Here is a 27,524-nt window from a genome sequence, read left to right on the forward strand (position 1 = left end):
ACGACTCCTTGAACTTATTTACATCTTCCTACAGGGGCAAGGCATTGGATACGTTTATTCGTGGCCTGAAAGGAAATCTTCCGACACTACTGGGAATAAGCGAACCCAAAGATTTGCCCCAAGCTTTGCAAATTTGCCTAAAACTAGAAAATCAAAACACGAGATCAGACCAATTAAATAATCCAAAGAAATCGAACAATTCAAAAAATTTCGTAAGGAAAAATAACCAATACCAAATGCCACAATCTACGGCTCAATTCTATTATCCTAATCAATATCGATACCACCAATATGGGCCACTACATCAAGTAAACGGTTATCAAAACAATTATCCAAGAAATGGAATCAATTTTAATTCGATTCGTCAGGGTTTCGCTCTTAACAATAATAATAACACTCCATCACCTAGACCAAGTGAGCCAAAACCTGCGCCACATCCTGAACCAATGGATATAGACGCCTCAATGAGGTCGCGAAATGTAAATTACATGAACAGACCAAGGGACAATGACAGATACTTTGGTAGAAGACCACCAAAGGATACTACAGATCAAAACAAAAGACACAGAAATTATCATATAAACACAGGCGAGATACAAGATTATGAAGGAGAAATTCAAAAATCAGATGAAGACTTTGATCAAACACTCGAAGAATATTTAGACCCATCGATCTTTCCCCATAATGAAACTACCGAAGAAGAACATCATGACCGCACAGATACAAACTTTTTAGACATAAACGTTCCTCGTTGCCCTACATCGAATGGAAATGGGGAACAAAATTACTAAAAATATTGATAGATACCGGATCTAACAAAAATGCAATTTGCTTCTCTTAGAGCAATCGCAAGCCAAATTTGGGGACCTTTTATATGGGGGCTATACGTTAAAGTGGACCGATATGGACCAATTTTTGCATGGTTGTTAGAGACCATATACTAACACCATGTACCAAATTTCAGCCGGATCGGATGAAATTTTCTTCTCTTAGAGCAATCGCAAGCCAAATTTGGGGGTCCGTTTATATGGGGGCTATACGTAAAAGTAAAAGCAATACCATCCGACCTACATCAATAACAACTACTTGTGCCAAGTTTCAAGTCTATAGCTTGTTTCGTTCGGAAGTTAGCGTGATTTTAACAGACGGACGGACGGACATGCTCAGATCGACTCAGAATTTCACCACGACCCAGAATATATATACTTTATGGGGTCTTAGAGCAATATTTCGATGTGTTACAAACGGAATGACAAAGTTAATATACCCCCATCCTATGGTGGAGGGTATAAAAATAATAGAGTTTATAATATTCATTATTTCTTGTAGAAATTGAAATTGTGGGAATTTGTTAAAGGATCGTAATTTTCTTTTCAAAATTTTTAAATTTTGTATAAAAATGGCTAATACCGAAAATCTATTCAGACCACCTGTCTTCAATACTGGGGACTCTGATGCTTCTTCCAATTCCCAAAACAGGAATGTCAGTATAGAGAGTTTTATCGTGGACCAAATCAGGAATGTATTGACTGAATGCCACCGGAGCCACCGTGGTGCAATGGTTAGCATGCCCGCCTTGCATACACAAGGTCGTGGGTTCGATTCCTGCTTCGACCGAACACCAAAAAGTTTTTCAGCGGTGGATTATCCCACCTCAGTAATGCTGGTGACATTTCTGAGGGTTTCAACGCTTCTCTAAGTGGTTTCACTGCAATGTGGAACGCCGTTCGGACTCGGCTATAAAAAGGAGGTCCCTTGTCATTGAGCTTAACATGGAATCGGGCAGCACTCAGTGATAAGAGAGAAGTTCACCAATAATAATAATACTCCACTTGATTGGAAAGAAATTTCTAATTGCCTCATAAACCATTATGCTGATAAGAGGGACCTTAGAGTATCAGATGGTCTACTTGAATCAGGGCAACAAATCCGTAATAGAATTTTACCAGCAAGTACAGTCACTTATCTCTGATTTAGAAAAAATATCGTGTATGGATCTTAGTAACGACTCCTTGAACTTATTTACATCTTCCTACAGGGGCAAGGCATTGGATACGTTTATTCGTGGCCTGAAAGGAAATCTTCCGACACTACTGGGAATAAGCGAACCCAAAGATTTGCCCCAAGCTTTGCAAATTTGCCTAAAACTAGAAAATCAAAACACGAGATCAGACCAATTAAATAATCCAAAGAAATCGAACAATTCAAAAAATTTCGTAAGGAAAAATAACCAATACCAAATGCCACAATCTACGGCTCAATTCTATTATCCTAATCAATATCGATACCACCAATATGGGCCACTACATCAAGTAAACGGTTATCAAAACAATTATCCAAGAAATGGAATCAATTTTAATTCGATTCGTCAGGGTTTCGCTCTTAACAATAATAATAACACTCCATCACCTAGACCAAGTGAGCCAAAACCTGCGCCACATCCTGAACCAATGGATATAGACGCCTCAATGAGGTCGCGAAATGTAAATTACATGAACAGACCAAGGGACAATGACAGATACTTTGGTAGAAGACCACCAAAGGATACTACAGATCAAAACAAAAGACACAGAAATTATCATATAAACACAGGCGAGATACAAGATTATGAAGGAGAAATTCAAAAATCAGATGAAGACTTTGATCAAACACTCGAAGAATATTTAGACCCATCGATCTTTCCCCATAATGAAACTACCGAAGAAGAACATCATGACCGCACAGATACAAACTTTTTAGACATAAACGTTCCTCGTTGCCCTACATCGAATGGAAATGGGGAACAAAATTACTAAAAATATTGATAGATACCGGATCTAACAAAAATTATATTCAATTTAGACATGTAAAATATCCAATACCGAATAATTCTGATTTTTACACGACTCTGCTGGAGGAGAACTTAAAGCTAGTTCATACATTTGGAGAACTGTTTATCCTGGTAAGCCAGTGAAATTTTATTTGCTCCCCTCTCTTACATCTTTTGATGAAATTATCTGTAATGATACTTTAAATAGAAAAACTGAACAGTTTATCGACTAGATATGCGTCACTTTTTGCAAACCCAAATGAAAAGTTGACATATAGCACCCAAGTGGTAGCTGAATACAGATTCTCCCATCTTTTCTAATCTACACAGACGACATTATAATTTTTAGTAAAGATGAAGAGACACATTTCAAGGACATTGAAATGATTTTCCAGACACTCCAGACAGCCAACATGAAAGTTCAAATAGATAAATCTGAAATCTGAAGTTGAATTTTTAGGATTCGTAATATCTAACGAAGGTATCAAAACAATCCTAAACGGGTTGAAGCAATACACAAATTCCTCCACCCAAAACCTTGAAACAACTTAGATAATTTTTAGGTATGACTAATTTCTATAGAAGTTTTATAAGAGATTACGCAAAACTTGCAAAGCCACTAACCATGCTATTAAGGGGTGAATTTGGACGTATACCGAAGAATATTTCCGCTAAAATTTCTATTAAAATGAATGATATTGCGTTGAGTGCATTTTTCAAACTACGTAGGACTCACATGAATGAAGTAATCTTGGCGTACCCCGATTACACAAAGGAATTCCAACTCACCACCGATGCCTCCAAATACGCTATTGGGGCTGTTTTATCTCAAATTAACAAACCCATTACATTTATATCACGGATTCTTAAAAAGTCCGTTACGCGACTAACGAGAAAGAAATGTTTGCAATAATTTGGGCATTGACTGCTCTTAGGAATTAGCTTTATGGTAGGTCAAAGGTAAAAATCTTTACTGACCACCAACCCCTTACATATGCACTCAGTAATTAAAATAATAATCCTATATTGAAAAGATGGAAAGCGATATTAGAGGAATACAACTACGAAATGCATTATAAACCTGGAAAGTCGAATCAAGTCGCAGACGCATTATCGAGCCTACCGCAGGTAAATCAGATTAGTTCTCCGAAACGACTCATACAAATTGCAAATGAACCCATTAACGTATTTAAAAATCAAATATTTCTCAAAATAGGCGAATCGTATTCATATCAGTTTCAAATAATTTTCCCTACATACCATAGACATATAATAACAGAAAGAGAATTTACTGACGAAATCATTATAGACATATTCAAAAGATGATTTAAACCCTTCAGTAATAAATACCGAAGAATCAATTTTGGGAAAAAACAGCAAGTTTATCCAATACATTTCTCCAATTAAAGAATCCGTTTATTAAGAGATCGATTTTGAAATAGAACTATTCTACTTATTTGTTGGTAGAGAGGTTTCAACTGACCCAGACAGACTAAACAATATACGAACTGACACAATAAAAAGGCTTAAAGACAAACAGGACTCCGACGTACACTATCACAATAAGACAAAAAAAAACTTTCAAACAGTATGTGCCTGTGTATATCAAGACAAACAAACGAATCGGAAATAAATTATCTCCAAGATATAGGAAACAGGTTGTAAAGGAAAATAAATCAAGTACACTAATTAAGGAAAATGGAAGAATAATTCATAAAAAATTAATAAGAAATTAAATGCTTGATTTCAGATTACTTTTTATCACGATATGTACCGCTCAAATCCAGATAATGGAGTATTCAAACAGTAAACAGTAAAGAAAGCTTTCGGTTGATATAAAGGAACAGGCCATAAATCCATTCCAGAAAAATCAATAATTTTTGAATATATTCGAGGTCAAACGTTTCAGACAAGCGTTAGAATGCATTAAAAACAATAAGAAAATTATAAAAATTATTTATTTGGGAAAATATCACTAAATGTGTTAATTGACATCCAAAAAACTGACTTCGAATCACACCTTAAGAAGTGATGCAAATTCAGTGAAACGGCTGTTGAAATGGTGGACATCAGTCCTATGACATGTCTATGTCATAAAGGAACATTTTTACGACTTTATTGCAGACGCTTTTTTGTAGCGATATTAAGATATTCATTTATGAAAGAATAGTTTTAATATCAATTACTATTTTTTTAAATTAAATCGACTAGAAATCAGACTAAACAAATAATAAAAGTTATTAAACTAAGAGTAAATTTAGGAACTTAAGTCATAAGTTCAACCACAGTTTTATTTCATAACTATCCGACTTCAAACATTCACTTATAATTTTGAAGACAATGTTAAGAAATAAAAATATTCTGGGGTGTCTAAGCCCCCTCCCCAGAGCCCTTACGTCTATGGCTCCCATATATATCGTTCGCCCGATTTAGACGCATAGACGTAGTTCAAAATTGCACTCCGATTTACTTTTTATTTTGCACAGAGAGTACAATTAACATTTTAGAAATGTGTGCCAAATTTGGTCAAAGTCGGCTCTGATTTGGAAGAAGCCCCCATATATATTATATTTCATTGTTGTTGTTGGAAGTAGCATTGTAATGCTACTGGACAAAAATATATCGGTCTAATATACTTTGCATCATTTTAACTTGCTACTTTAATTTTGAAATTTATTTTTTCATCAAGTATGCTTTTTGAATATTTTAATTTGAGTTTTCTTCTGCTTTTAAATATTGAGTATGACAATAATTTTTTTCATTCTGTTTTCACTTTTGAATTGACAAGTTGTGAGACTAAAATTTTAAGACTTCGAGTATAGCCACCTTTAATGTTAATAATTTGGCTTCGTGATTCATTGCATTTCAATATGTCTTATATGTCTTAATGGACTGAATGTCTAAGTGAGCCTGAAATTTAATCGAGCTGCCACTTTAACCTAACCTAATATGTCTTATAAGAAAAGTGATATGAAATAAAATTACTTAAATTGTAATATTTTTATTTTTTTGTATTGATTTAGAAAATGCGTATGGTGGGTGAAGTTTTTTTCTTAAAATGATGCAAGATAATGCTTTTCATTAATAAAACATCATGGCGCATCTCGTGGTACTATGCCAAAAAATTGGTTATAGCCCTAATGTATACAATATGTGTCAAGAAAAAGTAAAAACATTGTAAACATTTGAATGAATTCTCTAGTCAAAATTTTAAAAATACTCATTTTTAATAATCAATGTATTCTCATACAAACGAAAAGAAACTTTCAACCGAAAGCTCTTTCGTATTCCAAACGAAAGAAAATTGATTTGGGTTCCTTCACTTCATATTTCTTATCACTTCATATTTTGTTGTCGAGTAACAAACGAACATAATGTGTCAAGAAAAAAGTAAAAACATTGTAAACATTTGAAAATTTTAAAAATACTAATTTTTAATAATCAATTTATTCTCATACAAACGAAACGAAAATATCAAAAATAGACTGCCTTTCTTTCGAGAGGATATTCGTTCGATATACAGGAACAGGGCATAATTTGCGAAAACTTATTTAGTTACAAAAATGTGGTGTTTCAAAAAATGTTGGTTAGCCGGAGTAGGAGTAGAGCAAACTTTTTATGTCTCCTCAGCACACCCCTGGGCAAAAATCATCCCTGCGTGGATACGTGCAAACCCTCCTGACCCTAAATCTATTTTTAATAGACTGACACAATGCAATCCAGATCTTCCAACAGCTGATTGGAAGGTTGGCCGTTTGGATGAAGTGGATGGACCAAGACGGCATGCAGTGTTTATATTGAACACTCAGTCTTTGCCACATCTAGCAAAGTCTCAGGACCGTGTATGTTATGGCTTTAATTATATGCAAATGAAGGTATATAAAAACGATCAGCTAAAGGAATCGACAAGCCTCTGTCTGAATCAGAAATAAGCGGATCCTCTTGCGAAGTCGAGGGAGATACCAAAGATGCAGACTTGGATAGACACCGTATGCAAGAGAAGGTTTCTACTGCCTCAAAACTCACCAAACTTCAACCTATGGTTATTGCGAGAGTCACCGAGATCTCTGAAGAGGATATTCTTGATGACTCGATTGAAACGGCTGATGTGACGGTTGTTGAAAATCTCGATGGTCCTACGGATATATCACAATGGACTGAATAGTCTAAGTGAGCCTGATACATCGGGCTGCCACATAACATTACGGATCCTCCAGATAAATCTCCACCATTGTAAGGCTGAATGTGCTGCCTTAAAAGTTCTCCTGATGAAAGGGGACATAGATATAGTTCTTATTCAAGAACCATATGTTTATAGAAACAAAATATGTGAATTAAGTACTCCGGGGTTCAAACTATTGCAGTATACTTCTAATGATGTAAATCGAGCCTGTATAATTGCTAAAAACGAGCTCAACTTATTTCTGCTTCCTTCAATGTGCAATACATTGTTCTTCAACCGTCGAACTGAACGGACGTGTTTTTTAATAGCGGAGTATTTCATCGTAATAAGTACTTATTACGAATTTCACGTGTGGTGGAAATAATAAACCACCATGCAGCGAAATTCAAAGTCATGCACTGGGTTGCTAACTTCAGGGCCCAGTGGACGGGTAACGACTGAAGTTATAAATTTGGGCATCGACCAAGAGTCAGGCCCAATTAGTCGACCTGTAGACGGGTCGACTGGCGGTGACACTTTGGCAAGTCGAACCTTTTCTAAGGTGACGACATCAAAAGGAGGCAATCCCTCTCGAAAGAGATTCAAGGAACGAAGAAATGCTTTGTTTATCCTAAAGAAATTAGGATCAGTCGACCCAAGCACGTTGTCGGCTAAGCAAAGCAATTCCTTAAAATGGGCTCAAGGAGTTCTTGAAGCTGGAAAAAGGGAACGATCACCGGATGAGCTGCCATCCTCTAAACGGGATCAAAGATCGTTTGCCTCAGTTGCAAAAGACAGCCTTGTGATGGCTATTATTAATAAAGGAGCATTGGACGGTATGATTCCAAGGCAAAAATGGGGGGAAATTGAGAACGCGATGTCTGGTGTCTACTCAGAGGTGCGAAAAAAGTTTCCCGGACCAAGTCCTCGACGGCAAGATGCTGGATGGTATCAAGGACGATATAAGTTAATAGCTTTTGCAGACCAGAGGTCTATGGATTGCTTTAAAGCTGCATTGATGCTAATTGGTGAAGTTTGGGAAGGAGCCGCTTTGGAGTTAGTCGATAAAAAAGACATACCGGCTAAACCTAGAGCACATGCATGGATACCGGCAAACCCTCCTGATCCTGAGTCAATACTAGAGAGACTAAAAGAATGTAACCCAGATCTTCCAACCGCCGATTGGAAGGTTGGTCGTTTGGATGAGGTGGATGGACCAAGACGACATGCGGTGTTTATATTAAACATAGAGTCGCTGCCACATCTAGCCCAGACCCAAGGACGCGTAAGTTATGGCTTTCATGATATCCATATGAAGGTATACAAAAGCGATCAGCCAAAGGATTCCGAAACGGACAAGCCTCCAGTAGAGTCAGCAGTGGAAAAATCTCCTAGCGAAGCCGAAGGAGACATAAAACCTGCAGACTATGGCGAAAATTATATGCGGGAAGTTTCTACAGGCTCAAGCCTCACCAAAACTGAAACGCGGATTGTTGCGAGAGTCACCGAGATCTGTGAAGAGGAAGCCCTTGATGACTCAATTGAAGCGGCTGATGTGACGGTGGTTGAAAATTTGGATGGTTCTACGGTTCCTCCAGATAAATCTTCAACCTTGTAAGGCCGCTTGTGCTGCCTTAAAAGTTCTCCTGATGAAAGGAGACATAGATATAGTTCTTATTCAAGAACCATACATATAAAACTTTTGCATAATACCGGTACCGATATAAATCGAGCACGTATAATTGCTAAAAACGAACTAAACTTGTTTCTGCTTCCTTCATTGAGCAATGCAGACACTGTCGTAGCCAGTCTAGAGATATCCACATGCAAATATTGGGTATCTTCGGTCTACATGGGACATGATAGGGAGATGCCACCCTGTGCCGTTAAGACCTTAGTTGAGGAGTCACTAAAAACAAAGACAAAACTCATTATGGGATGCGATGCAAATGCACATCATAGTATTTGGGGAAGTAGTGATACTAATGCAAGGGGAGAGTCGCTAATAGAGTTTATTTTGCGTACTAACCTGGTAGTTTGCAATAAGGGAGATGCACCAACCTTCGTCACCAGGAACAGACAAGAGGTTTTGGACGTAACGTTGACCTCTCCGGAACTGAATGATAAGATATCTGAGTGGCAAGTTTTGAGGGAACATAGCTTCTCAGATCATCGCTACATCAGTTTCAGATTGGCTGTTCGTACTTCAAAGACCATATTTCCGCCAAATGTTAGGAAAGCTGATTGGAATAGGTATAGGGAATCGTTCAATTCGATGATACCGGAAATGCCGGAGACAAATATGAGCACTGTGCAAGATATCGAACACGCAGTGGAGCGGATTACTAAGGCCTTCAACATTTCACTGAAAGCTGCTTGCCCTAGAGGAAAGCCAAGGGGAAAAAATTAAGTTAAGTAATATGAGGAAATCCTGCAGGAAGCTCTTTAACAAAGCAAAGTCCACAAGAGCTCCGGAGGATTGGGACACTTACAAGATGAATCTGAGAGAATATAAACGAGAACTGAGAAGGTCTCAACAAAACTCTTGGGATGATTACTGTAGCAGTATTGAGAATACGTCAGAGGCTTCCAGACTACGGAAGGTACTAGCATCCACTAACACCGCTCCAGGTTTCATTAAAACATCGGAGGGAAATTGGACAACGTCCAGTGAGGAGACGTTGGAGGTACGTTTGGACACACACTTCCCTGGAAATCAGACGGTTGAACCATGTTCCGGCGGTGTAACAGAGGCTCAGCGATCATTTCCTATCGAGGAAATTGTGTCGGAATCTAGAATAAAATGGGCTTTAAATAGCTTTGGACCATTCAAATCCCCCGGACCTGATGGAATTACTCCGGCGGAGTTACAGGCAGTGGCTGAAAGAGTTATCCCCTGGTTGACGGTGATGTATAAACGATGTGTAAACTTAGCATATATTCCAGAAAAGTGGAGGGAAACAAAAGTCGTCTTCATACCTAAAGCAGGAAAAGCCTCTCACTCGAGTGCGAAGGATTTCCGACCAATCAGCTTATCCTCATTCCTACTTAAGACCCTGGAGAGGATGATAGACATGTATCTTAGAACTAGCGTGGATTCAAGTTTGCTCTCGAAACGACAGCATGCATACTCGAAGGGCAGGTCTACTGAGACCGCATTGCATGAACTAGTCAGCTTTATTGAAAGCTCACTATCTGTCAAAGAATACACAATCGTGGCGTTTCTAGACATCGAAGGGGCGTTCAATAATGTCCATCCGAGCTCGATATTAAATGGACTGACAACTCTGAATGTTGATCCAGGTATACTTAGGCTGTTAGACGAACTTCTAATAAAGAGACGTATTTCAGCCACACTAGGGCAAGCAAACATACAAAGGTATGTGAACAGAGGCACTCCCCAAGGAGGAGTTCTATCACCTCTTCTTTGGAATGTTGCTATAAACAACCTTCTGGTTTCCCTAGAAAAAGAAAGGATAAAAGTGGTGGCATACGCAGATGATGTGGCGCTAGCAGTCAGGGGAAAAATCCCATCCACAATCAGAGATATTATACAGAGAGCTCTCCGGATGACTGAGAAATGGGCGAAAGATAATGGTCTTGGTGTAAATCCAGCAAAGACAGAACTAGTCATGTACTGCAAAGATCGTAAAACTCCCACGGTTAGGCCCATTTCCTTAGGGGGTACTGAAATTCCCTTTGGTGAGTGTGCAAAATACCTTGGCGTTATTTTGGACAGGAAGCTGAATTTTAGGCTTAATATTGAAGAGAGGGCGAGAAAAGCCACGGTAGCTTTGTACTCGTGCAAAAAGGCAATAGGGAAAAAGTGGGGACTAAAACCAAAAATTGTGCATTGGCTATTCACTGCAGTAGTTAGACCTATAATGCTATATGGTGTTGTAGTCTGGTGGCCGGCACTTCAGAAACCGACTTGTTTAGATAAAGTTCAGCGTATGGCGAGCTTATGTATCTCAGGCGCATTTAGTAAGACAGGAACAGACTCCCTTAATGTCATGCTACATCTATTGCCTTTAGACATTTTGGCCAAACAGTCAGCTGCAACAACGGCTGTGCGGTTGCGCGAGCTATCGCTGTGGTCGGAAAAAATGTACGGTCATAGTTCGGTCCTCAAAATAATGCCAGATGTGCCTAACGTAGTGGATTATACCCTGGCAAAACCACTTTTCGACAAAAAGTTTGAAACTCTAATTCCCAACAGTGAGGCGTGGTGTACACAGACCCCGGGGAATAAAAGATATATAGATTTCTATACTGATGGCTCCAAATTGAATGGACAAGTGGGGTTCGGAGTATATTCTAAAGATCTGGAAATTCGAATAGCGAAAAGATTACCTAATCACTGTAGTGTTTTTCAGGCTGAAATATTAGCAATAAGAGAGGTGGCGAATTGGCTGAGAAGTAATGTTCCAACAAATATTGGCATTAATATATACTCAGACAGTCAACCTGCAATAAAATCCTTGGACTCTGTGTTCCTCAACTCGAAAACGGCCATCGACTGCCGCATAGGCCATAGGAACATACCGGGGAACTGCGAAGCGGATGAGTTGGCAAGGCTAGGGACTACCTTACATATTCCAGGGGAACTGGAATTTGTTGGTATGCCCCTAGCTACCTGCAAGCTCATGCTGCGTGAGAAGGCTGTTAGGATGGCAAATGTTCGATGGGAGAATTGCAAGGGTTGTAACGACACCAAGCAAATATGGCCCATTTCAACTTAAACCGCACACTAGATATGCTAATGTTCTCGAGACGTCAGATATCACTCCTGATATCTGCTATAACGGGTCGCTGCCTGATAGGCGATTTTGCAAAAACTATTGGCGCGAAGTATAATGACTATTGTATGAGCTGTCATGATGCGGAGGAAAAAGAATCAATTAAACGCCTCTTGTGTGAGTGTCCTGCATTTTGTGTAAAGCGCAAGCAACTTTTAGGAGCATATAGCTTCAGATTACTGGCGGATCTGGAAAACGTTAACTTAAGCAGTCTGCTAATGTTTTTGGAACAATCTGGTTGGTTCAACAAAGAAAAATAATCAAGAAGGTTCAGCAGTTAAAACTAGAAGTGCCCATATGTAATAGGTACTTTTAGTTAATGTGGTATCACAATGGACTGAATAGTCTAAGTGAGCCTGAATCTTAATCGGGCTGCCACTTTAACCTAACCTAACCTAACCTAATGTGCAATACAGACACTGTCGTTGCCAGTTTAGAAATAGCCAAATGCAAATATTGGCTATCTTCGGTCTACATGGGACATGATAGGGAGATGCCTCCATGTGCCGTTAACACCTTAGTTGAGGAGTCATTGGAAACAAAGACAAAACTCATTATTGGATGCGATGCAAATGCACATCATAGTATATGGGGAAGTGGTGACATTAAGAGGAGAGTCACTCCTAGAGTTTATTTTGCGTACTAATTTGGTAGTTTTCAATATGGAAGATGCCCCAACCTTTGTTACTAAAAACAGGCAAGAGGTTTTGGACGTCACCTTGGCCTCGCAAGAACTGAATGAAATGATATCTGATTTTAAGTGAACATAGCTTCTCTGATCATCGGTACATCAGTTTCAAATTTGATGTACATACCACCAAGACCATATTTCCGCCAAATGTTAGGAAAGCTGACTGGAATAGGTATAGGGAATCGTTCAATATGATGATACCGGAAATACAAGAGACAAATATGAGCACTGTGCAAGTTATCGAACACGCAGTGGAGAGGATTACTATGGCCTTCAACATTTCACTGAAAGCTGCATGCCCTAGAGGGAAGCCAAAAAAATCGACCACCATGGTGGTCTACGGAGTTGGGGAAATCGTTCAGGAAGCTCTTTAACAAAGCAAAATCCACCAGAGCTCCTGTGGATTGGGACGCTTACAAGAAGAATCTGAGAGTATACAAGCGAGAACTGAGAAAGGCTCAGCATAACTCTTGGAATTATTACTGCAGCAGCATTGAGAATACGTCCGAGGCTTCAGACTACGGAAGGTGCTAGCATCCACGAACTCACCTCCAGGTTTCATTAAAACATTGGAGGGCAATTGGACAACGTCCAGTGAGGAGATGCTGGAGGTACTATTGGACACACATTTTCCCGGAAATCAGACGGTTGAACCATGTACTGGCGGTGCCACAGTGGCTCAGCGGTCGTTTCCTATGGAGGAAGTTGTATCGGAATCTAGAATAAAATTGGCGTTAAATAGCTTTGGATCATTCAAATTCCCTGGACCTGGGGCCAAATCAGCACATTCGTCATCGAGTTCTGTTTCGTATGGAGAAACATTTCGATCGCATTAAATTTTTGGATCACCGCATTCGATCGTAATTTATTTTGTCTACTACTTTTTTTACATTGCTGTAAACATATGGTAATAAGAAATTGAAAGAGAGTAGAATTTCAAAATAATGTTTTGTTATCAAATTATGTTATTTCTGAGATATTTATATTGTTTATAATATATTAGTAAAAATATATTATGAATCCAAGTGTTTTTTTCTCGTTTTCGGATTCAGACGATGAGTACAAAGTGGCAATTATAAGGAAAAATATTCGTGACAAAAGCAGTCCTTTAGCATTGCCTGAAGTAGAGTAAGAGTAAATTGTGTTTTTAACATCCATAGATTTAAAAGACGTTTTCATATGTCAAAAGAAGCTTTTAAACATGTTCTTGAAAAAATAAGTTTTTTTGAAGCGGATACTGAGCATTCCTTTCTTTGATCCGATTCCCTAAATGCAAGTAATATTATATTTTCTTAAATGTATTTTGCCAAAATGGAATAATAATTACATTTTCACAAACTTTTTTCTTTTTGTTTACCTTTTTCTGCTCAAAAATCACTACATACTTCGTTTTCGATAGCATGCTACCTATCGTGCTCAACTTCGAGTAGAAACAATTCGATAACGACTGCGGTGATCCGCGTAAACTACATTACGAAGACGAAGTACTCGATTTCGACAGCGGTGATTTGGCCCCTGATGGAATTACTCCGGCGGAGTTACAAGCGGTAGCTGACAGAATTATCACCTGGTTGTCGGGGATATATATAGGATGTATCAACTTAGCATATATTCCAGGACAGTGGAGGGAATCAAAAGTCGTTTTCATACCTAAAGCGGGAAAAGCCTCTCACTCGAATGCGAAGGATTTCCGACCAATCAGCTTATCATCATTTCTACTTAAGACTCTGGAGAGGATGATAGATATTTAGAACTAGCGTCGATTCAAGTTTGCTCTCGAAACGAAAACATGCATACTCGAAGGGCAGGTCTACTGAGACCGCATTACATGAACTAGTCAGCTTTATTGAAAGCTCACTATCTGTCAAAGAATACACAATCGTGGCGTTTCTAGACATCGAAGGGGCGTTCAATAACGTCCATCCGAGCTCGATATTAAATGGACTGACAACTCTGAATGTTGATCCAGGTATACTTAGGCTGTTAGACGAACTTCTAAGGAAGAGATGCATTTCAGTCACACTAGGACAAGCAAACATACAAAGGCATGTGAACAGAGGCACTCCTCAAGGAGGAGTTCTATCACCTCTTCTTTGCAATGTTGCTATAAACGACCTTCTGGTTTCCCTAGAAAAAGAAATGATACAAGTGGTGGCATACGCAGATGATGTGGCGCTAGCAGTCAGGGGAAAATTCCCATCAACAGTTAGAGATATTATACAGAGAGCCCTCCGGATGACTGAGAAATGGGCGAAATATAATGGTCTTGGGGTAAATCCAGCAAAGACAGAACTAGTCATGTACTGCAAAGATCGCAAAACTCCACGGATAGGCCCATTTCCTTAGGGGGTATTGAAATTCCCTTTAGTGAGTGTGCAAAATACCTTGGCGTTATTTTTGACAGGAAGCTGAACTTTAAGCTTAATATTGAAGAAAGGGCGAAGAAAGCAACGGTAGCTTTATACTCGTGCAAAAAGGGAAGTTTAGACAAAGTTCAGCGTATGTCGTGCTTGTGTATCTCAGGTGCATTCAGCAAGACAGGAACAATTTCCCTTAATGTCATACTGCATCTATTGCGGAATGTCGGTGTTTGTAAAGAATCTTACAGTGTGTCGGATCGATACGACTTGTCGGCGATGACTAAATAATCGGTAAATGTGTTATCGATCCCATAAACATGCAGCAGTATCGATTATGCCTTCGGACTTAACTTATAATGTGCACAATATATGGGATATGTTCGACACGAGCACTGTCGTCCGGAATAACTGATAGTCTGTAAAGCGCATTAGGTCAATATTAACCATTGTTGTAGTTTTTGTCAAAATGTTTGACTTTTCCACAAAATCAAAAATCCGTCAGTGTCAAGTTGCTATAATAATTTTGCGAAAATCTTAATGAAATGTAAATGTGATTGTAAGATTGGTTGTACAACTAATCTCATTACCATTGAGTTTATAATGAATAATTTCCGCCGTCGAAATGACAAATTTATATAGCCGTCAAGCCGCCGCCGACGAAAATCCGTCAGTATCAGGTTGCTATAATAATTTTGCCAAAATTTAGCTCAGAAAATTTTAATGAAATGTAAATGTGACTGTAAGATTGGTTGTACAACTAATCTCATTACCATTCGGATAACTTAAAATTGATTTTATAATGGATAAATTTTCCTCCGTCGATAAGACAAATTTATATCGGCTTAGCCGCCCCCGCCGGAGTAAAAAAATTAGTGTCGGATGGGCTTCATTCTCTCCGCGTCATTTTTTCTCTTGCCCAGCTAAACCTATTCGACTCAACGCCAGATCACTCTGGACACATCCCACCTTAAGGTAGGTACTATGTTCAGGTTTCGAGTTGAAAATCACTTTATTTATGTGATTACTTTTCTTTAAATAATCAACAATATAAATGAAAACAGAAATATTCTTGTAAATTCTTGACGAAATCTAGAGGAACAAGAAATTTCGCATCAATTGAGGTATTTTATCTGCTTCATATTGAACTGTTTTAATAAAGTAACCGCGAAAATTTCAACGCGAAAAGCGAACATAGTACTGACCTTTAGTCGCAGAGCGCCTCGATCTGGCTACAAGCTCCAAAGTTCCAAAGCGTATAACATAAAAATGGATGAAATCACAATAAACAAAACAACAAATATTTGTTATATTTTCCTTTCTAATTAGACTAAAGTTACCCTAAAAATCTTTTTTTGCAGCGTTGATACTAATATTTGAAGGTGGGTATTAAGTTCGAGTTTAGTCCTTTTTCACGATTACTTTTCTTTAATAATCCATTTTAAGGAATACGGACTTTGTGAAAATTTGCTTTGGGCTATTCCCCATAATATAATAAAATTTGCAACAAATATACATAATTGTATGCCGTTTTTTCTGATATAATTTTCACTTTAGCGGATAAAATAGAACTTAGTACTCACCTTTATATGAAATATTGTAAAGAAAACCTCTCGGAAATTCGCGAACTTAATTCCCAAGAAAGCAGAGAAAGAATATGGCGTACATCCGGGATTTAGAATAAATTAAAGCATTCGGTAAGTAGTTAGTATAAATGAAAGACAATATGATGTGTCCGTACGAAAATATTTAAATTAACACAATGATGAAGTATGATTTACTAAGAACTGTTATATTTTTGTCACACGGATTGAAAACTTATTGTGGTATATACCCTACCGGGAATTTGTGCAAATTGTCACATATCACAGGACAGGTACAGATGATCCACTTTATCGCAATTTTAAATGTTCGCCCGATTTAATTGCTGTAGTCTTGATATGAAAATCTTATTTTGAAATAAAAAATCACATGTAGTGAAGTACGATGGTCATCATATTCCATTTTTTTTTTCTGGTGCGAGTCGTATGGTAAAAATGAAACAGGTTCTAAAAAGGTTGTTCCACACTGGTTCATGAGGGCCTGTGTATGAGGTGGTCCTATTTAACTGTCCCAGTCATGTCCTGTGTAAATTATTCTTTCAATGACCCATCCATTCCCTGCGTTTTTAAAGAGAACTATAGCTGGCCCATGCATACCAGGGACTAGTCCTGTACGGGTTTAAAGTTGATCCGTTTCCCGGATCCGAACTCCATTACAACATAAAGATGAAAGCAAATATTTGGATAGTTTTGGAAAAATTCTCATATCATGATACTCAATATGTCAGAAATGTTTGCTGTTTGACTGCGATGACGAATTCTTTTTTATTTCTGTCAAATATTTACCTAGTGTGACCGTACCGTAACTTTATTCACTCTGAAGAAGAATTTACACCATGTATGGTTTGACAAAGACATTACGATATTTACTACAGGACTCCTCTTTTGGTTATTCTATTACAAACTCAATAGATCATGGATATTTGTTTGAGTTAAAAACAAATAGTAAGATTTTTCATTGCACGTCTTTAGACCCGAACAAAACATTTACGTGTTTCTCATACTACTACGTTTGTGTTTCAAAGTGAAACAAATGCGGTTGCATATTTATGTTTGCAATGTTTGGGTGAAACATGAACACCCATTGTGAAAAAAAATGAGTTATTTCCCTTCGTATGTATGTCGATTAAATTTGAAGATACTCATGGATTTTTACCAAAGGGTTCACTAAAATTTCGTTTGCAAAAAATATATTGTTATAAAAACCTTTATACCTGAAATTCAATTTCTAACAGATCCGCGTCGTCAAGTAATCGCACCATACATTTATAGATAACATTGCTTTCATGTCTATTTTTGAACATTTTAATTTATATTTGTTAATAGTTATTGTAAAACTCTTAAATCAAAGGTAGTCTTTTAGGTGTAGAAATATATTATGAATCGTTTAGGAAGTAACCATTGCCAGTGATGCCAAAATTATTTTAGTATGAGTTGCCAATGATTTTTGTAACATGTCAAGCTTATTGTGTGAATATAACCATAGCGATAGGCGGTAGGCGAACACTTATTTACGTCTATAGGTAAGTACTATGTTCGCTTTTCGCGTTGAAATTTTCGTGGTTACTTTATTAAAACAGTTCAATATAAAGCAGACAAATTAACTCAATTGATGCGTAGTTTCTTGTTCCTCAAGATTTCGGCAAGACTTTACAGGAATAAATTTGTTTTCATTTATAATTTTGGTTATTTAATGAAAAGTAATAGCGAAAATAAAGTTGTTTTCAACTCGAAAACCGAACATAGTACCTACCCTATTATGGGAAGCCCAAAAACTGCGATGGAATACCGTGACGGCTAAAGGTGAGTACTATGTTCGGGGTTTTCACCAAACCACTAAATTAAAAGTACAAATATATTTATGAAGATGCTTATATTTTGATCAAGTCTTGCCAAATAGTGGATGGAAAAGTTCCATGAAATTGATTGCAAATAATTTTATATTTCTAAATTAATTAATTAAAAAAAGTAACCATGAAAACAAGCTGGTTTTCAGCTTGACACCTGAACATGGTACTCAGCTTAACGGCGTGTCGCAAAATTAAAATCTATTTTAATACTACGTTCGCACTAGACACGAAATCCTCGTAAACGAGGATTTTGGCTGAAATACTCCTAGCCCTGCCTGCATTTCAAAGTTCCATTTCATCCTCACCGCTACCATTATTAATAAATATCTAAACAATTGTCAATGATGGCACCCCTAAAGATGGCAGCACTAAAATGGACAATGCGATACATTTTGATGTATGTCATGTGTTCCAACAGTGCTTTTGGACGAAGGTATCCCGGATTACATTTTTTACCACTAAGGGTTAGTAGATAGATTCTATCATGGAAGCTAGGAAGGATCTTCGTTCAAAATATAGGGACATCAAAGTGGAGGTCATTACCTACCTGTTTTTGAACGAAGATATCCCTGATTCCTAGTTTTCCACAGGGGGGGACAGAACATAGATTCTACCATGAAAGCCAGGAACGGATTTCGTTCAACTTTCCGCTAATGGTACATCAAAGTGGAGGTCATTACCTACATTTTGATGAATGTTGTGTGTTCCAACACTGTTTTTGAACGAAGATATCCCTGATTCCAAGTTTTCCACTGGGGGCAGAACATAGATTCTACCATGGAAGCCAGGAACGGACTTCGTTCAAAATTCCGCTAATGGACATCAAAGTGGAGGTCATTACCTACATTTTGATGTATGTCATGAGTTCCAACAGTGGTTTTGGACGAAGATATCCCGGATTTCATTTTTTCCACTAAGGGTTAGTAGATAGATTCTATCATGGAAGCTAGGAAGGATCTTCGTTCAAAATATAGGGACATCAAAGTGGAGGTCATTACCTACATTTTGATGTATGTCATGTGTTCCAACAGTGTTTTTGAACGAAGATATCCCTGATTCCTAGTTTTCCACAGGGGGGGCAGAACATAGATTCTACCATGAAAGCCAGGAACGGATTTCGTTCAACTTTCCGCTAATGGTACATCAAAGTGGTGGTCATTACCTACATTTTGATGTATGTTGTGTGTTCCAACACTGTTTTTGAACGAAGATATCCCTGATTCCAAGTTTTCCACTGGGGGCAGAACATAGATTCTACCATGGAAGCCAGGAACGGACTTCGTTCAAAATTCCGCTAATGGGACATCAAAGTGGAGGTCATTACCTACATCTTGATGTATGTCATGAGTTCCAACAGTGTTTTTGGACGAAGATATCCCGGATTATATTTTTTCCACTAAGGGTTAGTAGTTAGATTCTATCATGGAAGCTAGGAAGGATCTTCGTTCAAAATTCTGGTTATGGGACATCAAAGTGGAAGTCATTACCTACATTTTAGCATATATTCCAGGACAGTGGAGGGAATCAAAAGTCGTTTTCATACCTAAAGCGGGAAAAGCCTCTCACTCGAATGCGAAGGATTTCCGACCAATCAGCTTATCATCATTCCTACTTAAGACTCTGGAGAGGATGATAGATATTTAGAACTAGCGTCGATTCAAGTTTGCTCTCGAAACGACAACATGCATACTCGAAGGGCAGGTCTACTGAGACCGCATTACATGAACTAGTCAGCTTTATTGAAAGCTCACTATCTGTCAAAGAATACACAATCGTGGCGTTTCTAGACATCGAAGGGGCGTTCAATAACGTCCATCCGAGCTCGATATTAAATGGACTGACAACTCTGAATGTTGATCCAGGTATACTTAGGCTGTTAGACGAACTTCTAAGGAAGAGATGCATTTCAGCCACACTAGGACAAGCAAACATACAAAGGCATGTGAACAGAGGCACTCCTCAAGGAGGAGTTCTATCACCTCTTCTTTGCAATGTTGCTATAAACGACCTTCTGGTTTCCCTAGAAAAAGAAATGATACAAGTGGTGGCATACGCAGATGATGTGGCGCTAGCAGTCAGGGGAAAATTCCCATCAACAGTTAGAGATATTATACAGAGAGCCCTCCGGATGACTGAGAAATGGGCGAAATATAATGGTCTTGGGGTAAATCCAGCAAAGACAGAACTAGTCATGTACTGCAAAGATCGCAAAACTCCACGGATAGGCCCATTTCCTTAGGGGGTATTGAAATTCCCTTTAGTGAGTGTGCAAAATACCTTGGCGTTATTTTTGACAGGAAGCTGAACTTTAAGCTTAAAGGTGAGTACTATGTTCGGTTTTTTCACCAAAACACTAAGTTAAAACTACAAATATATTTATGAAGACGATTATATTTTGATCGAGTATTGCCAAATAATGGATGGAAAAGATCCAAGGAATTGATTGCAAATAATTTTATATTTCTAAATTAGTTAATTAAAAAAAGTAACCGTGAAAACAAGCTGGTTTTCAGCTTGAAAACTGAACATAGTACTCAGCTTAATATTGAAGAAAGGGCGAAGAAAGCAACGGTAGCTTTATACTCGTGCAAAAAGGAAATAGGGAAAAAGTGGGGACTAAAACCAAGGATTGTGCATTGGCTATACACGGCAGTGGTTAGATCTATAATGCTCTATGGTATTGTAGTCTGGTGGCCGGCACTTCACCAGCCGACAAGTTTAGACAAAGTTCAGCGTATGTCGTGCTTGTGTATCTCAGGTGCATTCAGCAAGACAGGAACAATTTCCCTTAATGTCATACTGCATCTATTGCGGAATGTCGGTGTTTGTAAAGAATCTTACAGTGTGTCGGATTGATACGACTTGTCGGCGATGACTAAATAATCGGTAAATGTGTTATCGATCCCATAAACATGCAGCAGTATCGATTATGCCTTCGGACTTAACTTATAATGTGCACAATATATGGGATATGTTCGACACGAGCACTGTCGTCCGGAATAACTGATAGTCTGTAAAGCGCATTAGGTCAATATTAACCATTGTTGTATTTTTTGCCAAAATGTTTGACTTTTCCACAAAATCAAAAATCCGTCAGTGTCAAGTTGCTATAATAATTTTGCGAAAATCTTAATGAAATGTAAATGTGATTGTAAGATTGGTTGTACAACTAATCTCATTACCATTGAGTTTATAATGAATAATTTCCGCCGTCGAAATGACAAATTTATATCGGCTTAGCCGTCAAGCCGCCGCCGACGAAAATCCGTCAGTATCAAGTTGCTATAATAATTTTGCCAAAATTTAGCTCAGAAAATTTTAATGAAATGTAAATGTGACTGTAAGATTGGTTGTACAACTAATCTCATTACCATTCGGATAACTTAAAATTGATTTTATAATGGATAAATTTTCCTCCGTCGATAAGACAAATTTATATCGGCTTAGCCGCCCCCGCCGGAGTAAAAAAATTAGTGTCGGATGGGCTTCATTCTCTCCGCGTCATCTTTTCTCTTGCCCAGCTAAACCTATTCGACTCAACGCCAGATCACTCTGGACACATCCCACCTTAAGGTAGGTACTACGTTCAGGTTTCGAGTTGAAAATCACTTTATTTACGTGATTACTTTTCTTTAAATAATCAACAATATAAATGAAAACAGAAATATTCTTGTAAATTCTTGACGAAATCTAGAGGAACAAGAAATTTCGCATCAATTGAGGTATTTTATCTGCTTCATATTGAACTGTTTTAATAAAGTAACCGCGAAAATTTCAACGCGAAAAGCGAACATAGTACTGACCTTTAGTCGCAGAGCGCCTCGATCTGGCTACAAGCTCCAAAGTTCCAAAGCGTATAACATAAAAATGGATGAAATCACAATAAACAAAACAACAAATATTTGTTATATTTTCCTTTCTAATTAGACTAAAGTTACCCTAAAAATCTTTTTTTGCAGCGTTGATACTAATATTTGAAGGTGGGTATTAAGTTCGAGTTTAGTCCTTTTTCACGATTACTTTTCTTTAATAATCCATTTTAAGGAGTACGGACTTTGTGAAAATTTGCTTTGGGCTATTCCCCATAATATAATAAAATTTGCAACAAATATACATAATTGTATGCCGTTTTTTCTGATATAATTTTCACTTTAGCGGATAAAATCGAACTTAGTACTCACCTTTATATGAAATATTGTAAAGAAAACTTCTCGGAAATTCGCGAACTTAATTCCCAAGAAAGCTGAGAAAGAATATGGCGTACATCCGGGATTTAGAATAAATTAAAGCATTCGGTAAGTAGTTAGTATAAATGAAAGACAATATGATGTGTCCGTACGAAAATATTTAAATTAACACAATGATGAAGTATGATTTACTAAGAACTGTTATATTTTTGTCACACGGATTGAAAACTTATTGTGGTATATACCCTACCGGGAATTTGTGCAAATTGTCACATATCACAGGACAGGTACAGATGATCCACTTTATCGCAATTTTAAATGTTCGCCCGATTTAATTGCTGTAGTCTTGATATGAAAATCTTATTTTGAAATAAAAAATCACATGTAGTGAAGTACGATGGTCATCATATTCCATTTTTTTCTGGTGCGAGTCGTATGGTAAAAATGAAACAGGTTCTAAAAAGGTTGTTCCACACTGGTTCATGAGGGCCTGTGTATGAGGTGGTCCTATTTAACTGTCCCAGTCATGTCCTGTGTAAATTATTCTTTCAATGACCCATCCATTCCCTGCGTTTTTAAAGAGAACTATAGCTGGCCCATACGGGCCTGTACGGGTTTAAGGTTGATCCGTTTCCCGGATCCGAACTCCATTACAACATAAAGATGAAAGCAAATATTTGGATAGTTTTGGAAAAATTCTCATATCATGATACTCAATATAAGTCAGAAATGTTTGCTGTTTGACTGCGATGACGAATTCTTTTTTATTTCTGTCAAATATTTACCTAGTGTGACCGTACCGTAACTTTATTCACTCTGAAGAAGAATTTACACCATGTATGGTTTGACAAAGACATTACGATATTTACTACAGGACTCCTCTTTTGGTTATTCTATTACAAACTCAATAGATCATGGATATTTGTTTGAGTTAAAAACAAATAGTAAGATTTTTCATTGCACGTCTTTAGACCCGAACAAAACATTTACGTGTTTCTCATACTACTACGTTTGTGTTTCAAAGTGAAACAAATGCGGTTGCATATTTATGTTTGCAATGTTTGGGTGAAACATGAACACCCATTGTGAAAAAAAATGAGTTATTTCCCTTCGTATGTATGTCGATTAAATTTGAAGATACTCATGGATTTTTACCAAAGGGTTCACTAAAATTTCGTTTGCAAAAAATATATTGTTATAAAAACCTTTATACCTGAAATTCAATTTCTAACAGATCCGCGTCGTCAAGTAATCGCACCATACATTTATAGATAACATTGCTTTCATGTCTATTTTTGAACATTTTAATTTATATTTGTTAATAGTTATTGTAAAACTCTTAAATCAAAGGTAGTCTTTTAGGTGTAGAAATATATTATGAATCGTTTAGGAAGTAACCATTGCCAGTGATGCCAAAATTATTTTAGTATGAGTTGCCAATGATTTTTGTAACATGTCAAGCTTATTGTGTGAATATAACCATAGCGATAGGCGGTAGGCGAACACTTATTTACGTCTATAGGTAAGTACTATGTTCGCTTTTCGCGTTGAAATTTTCGTGGTTACTTTATTAAAACAGTTCAATATAAAGCAGACAAATTAACTCAATTGATGCGTAGTTTCTTGTTCCTCAAGATTTCGGCAAGACTTTACAGGAATAAATTTGTTTTCATTTATAATTTTGGTTATTTAATGAAAAGCAATAGCGAAAATAAAGTTGTTTTCAACTCGAAAACCGAACATAGTACCTACCCTATTATGGGAAGCCCAAAAACTGCGATGGAATACCGTGACGGCTAAAGGTGAGTACTATGTTCGGGGTTTTCACCAAACCACTAAATTAAAAGTACAAATATATTTATGAAGATGCTTATATTTTGATCAAGTCTTGCCAAATAGTGGATGGAAAAGTTCCATGAAATTGATTGCAAATAATTTTATATTTCTAAATTAATTAATTAAAAAAAGTAACCGTGAAAACAAGCTGGTTTTTAGCTTGACACCTGAACATGGTACTCAGCTTAACGGCATGTCGCAAAATTAAAATCTATTTTAATACTACGTTCGCACTAGACACGTAATCCTCGTAAACGAGGATTTTGGCTGAAATACTCCTAGCCCTGCCTGCATTTCAAAGTTCCATTTCATCCTCACCGCTACCATTATTAATAAACATCTAAATAATTGTCAATGATGGCACCCCTAAAGATGGCAGCACTAAAATGGACAATGCGATACATTTTGATGTATGTCATGTGTTCCAACAGTGCTTTTGCACGAAGGTATCCCGGATTACATTTGTTACCACTAAGGGTTAGTAGATAGATTCTATCATGGAAGCTAGGAAGGATCTTCGTTCAAAATTCCGCTATCAAAGTGGAGGTCATTACCTACATCTTGATGTATGTCATGAGTTCCAACAGTGTTTTTGGACGAAGATATCCCTGATTCCAAGTTTTCCATTGGGGACAGAACATAGATTCTACCATGGAAGCCAAGAACGGACTTCGTTCAAAATTCCGCTAATGGGACATCAAAGTGGAGGTCATTACCTACATTTTGATGTATGTCATGAGTTGCAACAGTGTTTTTGAACGAAGATATCCCTGATTCCAAGTTTTCCACTGGGGGCAGAACATAGATTCTACCATGGAAGCCAGGAACGGACTTCGTTCAAAATTTCGCTAATGGGACATCAAAGTGGAGGTCATTGCCTACATTTTGATGTGTCTTGAGTTCCAACAGTGTTTTTGAACGAAGATATCCCTGATTCCAAGTTTTCCACTGGGGGCAGAACATAGATTCTACCATGGAAGGCAGGAACGGACTTCGTTCAAAATTCCGCTAATGGTACATGAAAGCGGAGGTCATTACCTACATTTTGATGTATGTCATGTGTTCCAACAGTGTTTTTTAACGAAGATATCCCTGATTCCAAGTTTTCCACTGGGGGGCAGTACATAGATTCTACCATAGAAGTCAGAAACGGACTCCGTTCAAAATTCTGCTTACGGCACATCAAAGTGGAAGTCATTACCTACATTTTGATGTACGCCATGTGCTCCAAGAGTGTTTTTGGACGAAGATATCCCGGTTTCCATTTTTGACAGCTTGAGATCACATTGAGAATGTTTCTTAATGTGAAGGTTCAATTATTTTCAATAAAAATGCATTCATGAAGAAAACGTGGTAACAATGAAATTCGAAAGTTGTGGCAACTCCGGTGGATTGGTTTGTTGTCGTGCAAAATTTAGAATAAAATAATTTTATTTATTATTTTATTAAAAATGAAGATCTCACGGTACAGCACAAACAGAAATGGTAAACATATTAGTGTTTTTATTGTTCGCTATGTTGTACATCAACATATTCCACAGCCATAGCGTTTTGGCGCAAAAACGTGAATTGGCATGCAAATTGAGAAAGAAGGGAACAACAGAATTCATTCAGGAATATGATTTATGGAGAAGGCAATCGCTGTGAACAAAATGGATGTGTTGGAGGTAGTATGGAAATTATTATCTGCACTCCTTATCGTTTAAATTGTACAAGCGAATGTTATTGACACAGCCACTATTACTTATCCATTTTTAGATGAAGCTCATCGTATTTTGGATATGGGTTTTGACCCTCAGATTCGGAAGATATCATTGGATATACGGCCCGATAAACAACCCGTGATGACAAGTGCTAGGAGTCCGACATTTTACCGACGGTTATTTGAACAATCCCATACCGGTGCGTGATGTATCATTGGATTTGGTCGAGCAAACAATCGAAATTGTTGAAGAGAATGAAAAATTCTATTTCGCTATTGCAGATATTATCTCTGGTGAAGTAAACAATCTTATAGCAACTGATATCGCCTCATGTGACCTGGTCATAGAAGATGTAACCCATGTCATCAATTTCCAGTTCCGAAATATCGAAGAATACAGTACCAGTGCTATATTTAGTTATAGAACTCGATCCGATTGGGGCATAGCATCGGAATTAATTCCTATACCTGAAGAAGCTGGTCAGGATATACCATCTGACTCCCGACCATGGCTGAACCTTTTGCATACATAATTGCATGCCGTTTTTTCTGATATAATTTTCACTTTAGCGGATAAAATCGAACTTAGTACTCACCTTTATATGAAATATTGTAAAGAAAACTTCTCGGAAATTCGCGAACTTAATTCCCAAGAAAGCAGAGAAAGAATATGGCGTACATCCGGGATTTAGAATAAATTAAAGCATTCGGTAAGTAGTTAGTATAAATGAAAGACAATATGATGTGTCCGTACGAAAATATTTAAATTAACACAATGATGAAGTATGATTTACTAAGAACTGTTATATTTTTGTCACACGGATTGAAAACTTATTGTGGTTATACCCTACGGGGAATTTATGCAAATTGCCACATATCACAGGACAGGTACAGATGATCCACTTTATCGCAATTTTTAAATGTTCGCCCGATTTATTAATTGCTGTAGTCTTGATATGAAAATCTTATTTTGAAATAAAAAATCACATGTAGTGAAGTACGATGGTCATTATATTCCATTTTTTTCTGGTGCGAATCGTATGGTAAAAATGAAACAGGTTCTAAAAAGGTTGTTCCACACTGGTTCATGAGGGCCTGTGTATGAGGTGGTCCTATTTAACTGTCCCAGTCATGTCCTGTGTAAATTATTCTTTCAATGACCCATCCATTCCCTGCTTTTTTAAAGAGAACTATAGCTGACCCATGCATACCAGGGACTAGTCCTGTACGGGTTTAAGGTTGATCCGTTTCCCGGATCCGAACTCCATTACAACATAAAGATGAAAGCAAATATTTGGATAGTTTTGGAAAAATTCTCATATCATGATACTCAATATAAGTCAGAAATGTTTGCTGTTTGACTGCGATGACGAATTATTTTTTATTTCTGTCAAATATTTACCTAGTGTGACCGTACCGTAACTTTATTCACTCTGAAGAAGAATTTACACCATGTATGGTTTGACAAAGACATTACGATATTTACTACAGGACTCCTCTTTTGGTTATTCTATTACAAACTCAATAGAT

At 37.5% G+C, this 27,524-nt stretch overlaps 3 protein-coding genes across 3 annotated transcripts in view; 1 reads left to right on the plus strand and 2 right to left on the minus strand.

The window, feature by feature from the left end:
* Window positions 1-17,801, minus strand: part of Frmd5 (FERM domain containing) — a 137,530-nt gene extending 119,729 nt beyond the window's left edge. The window contains exon 1 of the mRNA XM_075295837.1: window positions 17,634-17,801. Coding sequence (XP_075151952.1) covers window positions 17,634-17,723 — 90 coding nt within the window. The 5' untranslated portion in view covers window positions 17,724-17,801. The remainder of the gene's footprint in view (window positions 1-17,633) is intronic.
* Window positions 1-27,524, minus strand: part of LOC142226008 (putative ATP-dependent RNA helicase DDX43) — a 505,423-nt gene that overhangs the window by 311,481 nt on the left and 166,418 nt on the right. The gene's annotated exons all lie outside the window — the stretch shown is intronic.
* LOC142225983 (putative ATP-dependent RNA helicase DDX53) lies at window positions 25,787-27,006 on the plus strand. Its single transcript, XM_075295839.1, has 2 exons — window positions 25,787-25,959; window positions 26,051-27,006. The coding sequence occupies exons 1-2, from the start codon at window positions 25,911-25,913 to the stop codon at window positions 26,200-26,202; spliced, it is 201 nt and encodes a 66-aa protein (XP_075151954.1). The 5' UTR covers window positions 25,787-25,910; the 3' UTR covers window positions 26,203-27,006.

Source organism: Haematobia irritans, chromosome 2, assembly GCF_050003625.1.
Source record: "Haematobia irritans isolate KBUSLIRL chromosome 2, ASM5000362v1, whole genome shotgun sequence".
Taxonomy (NCBI): Eukaryota; Metazoa; Arthropoda; class Insecta; order Diptera; family Muscidae; genus Haematobia; species Haematobia irritans.

Coding starts and splice junctions, on each gene's coding strand:
- LOC142225983 (XM_075295839.1), top strand. CDS start 25,911: ATGATTTATGGAGAAGGCAATCGCTGTGAACAAAATGGATGTGTTGGA. Junction 25,960..26,050: donor ACAAAATGGATGTGTTGGAG/GTAGTATGGAAA, acceptor ATCCATTTTTAG/ATGAAGCTCATCGTATTTTG.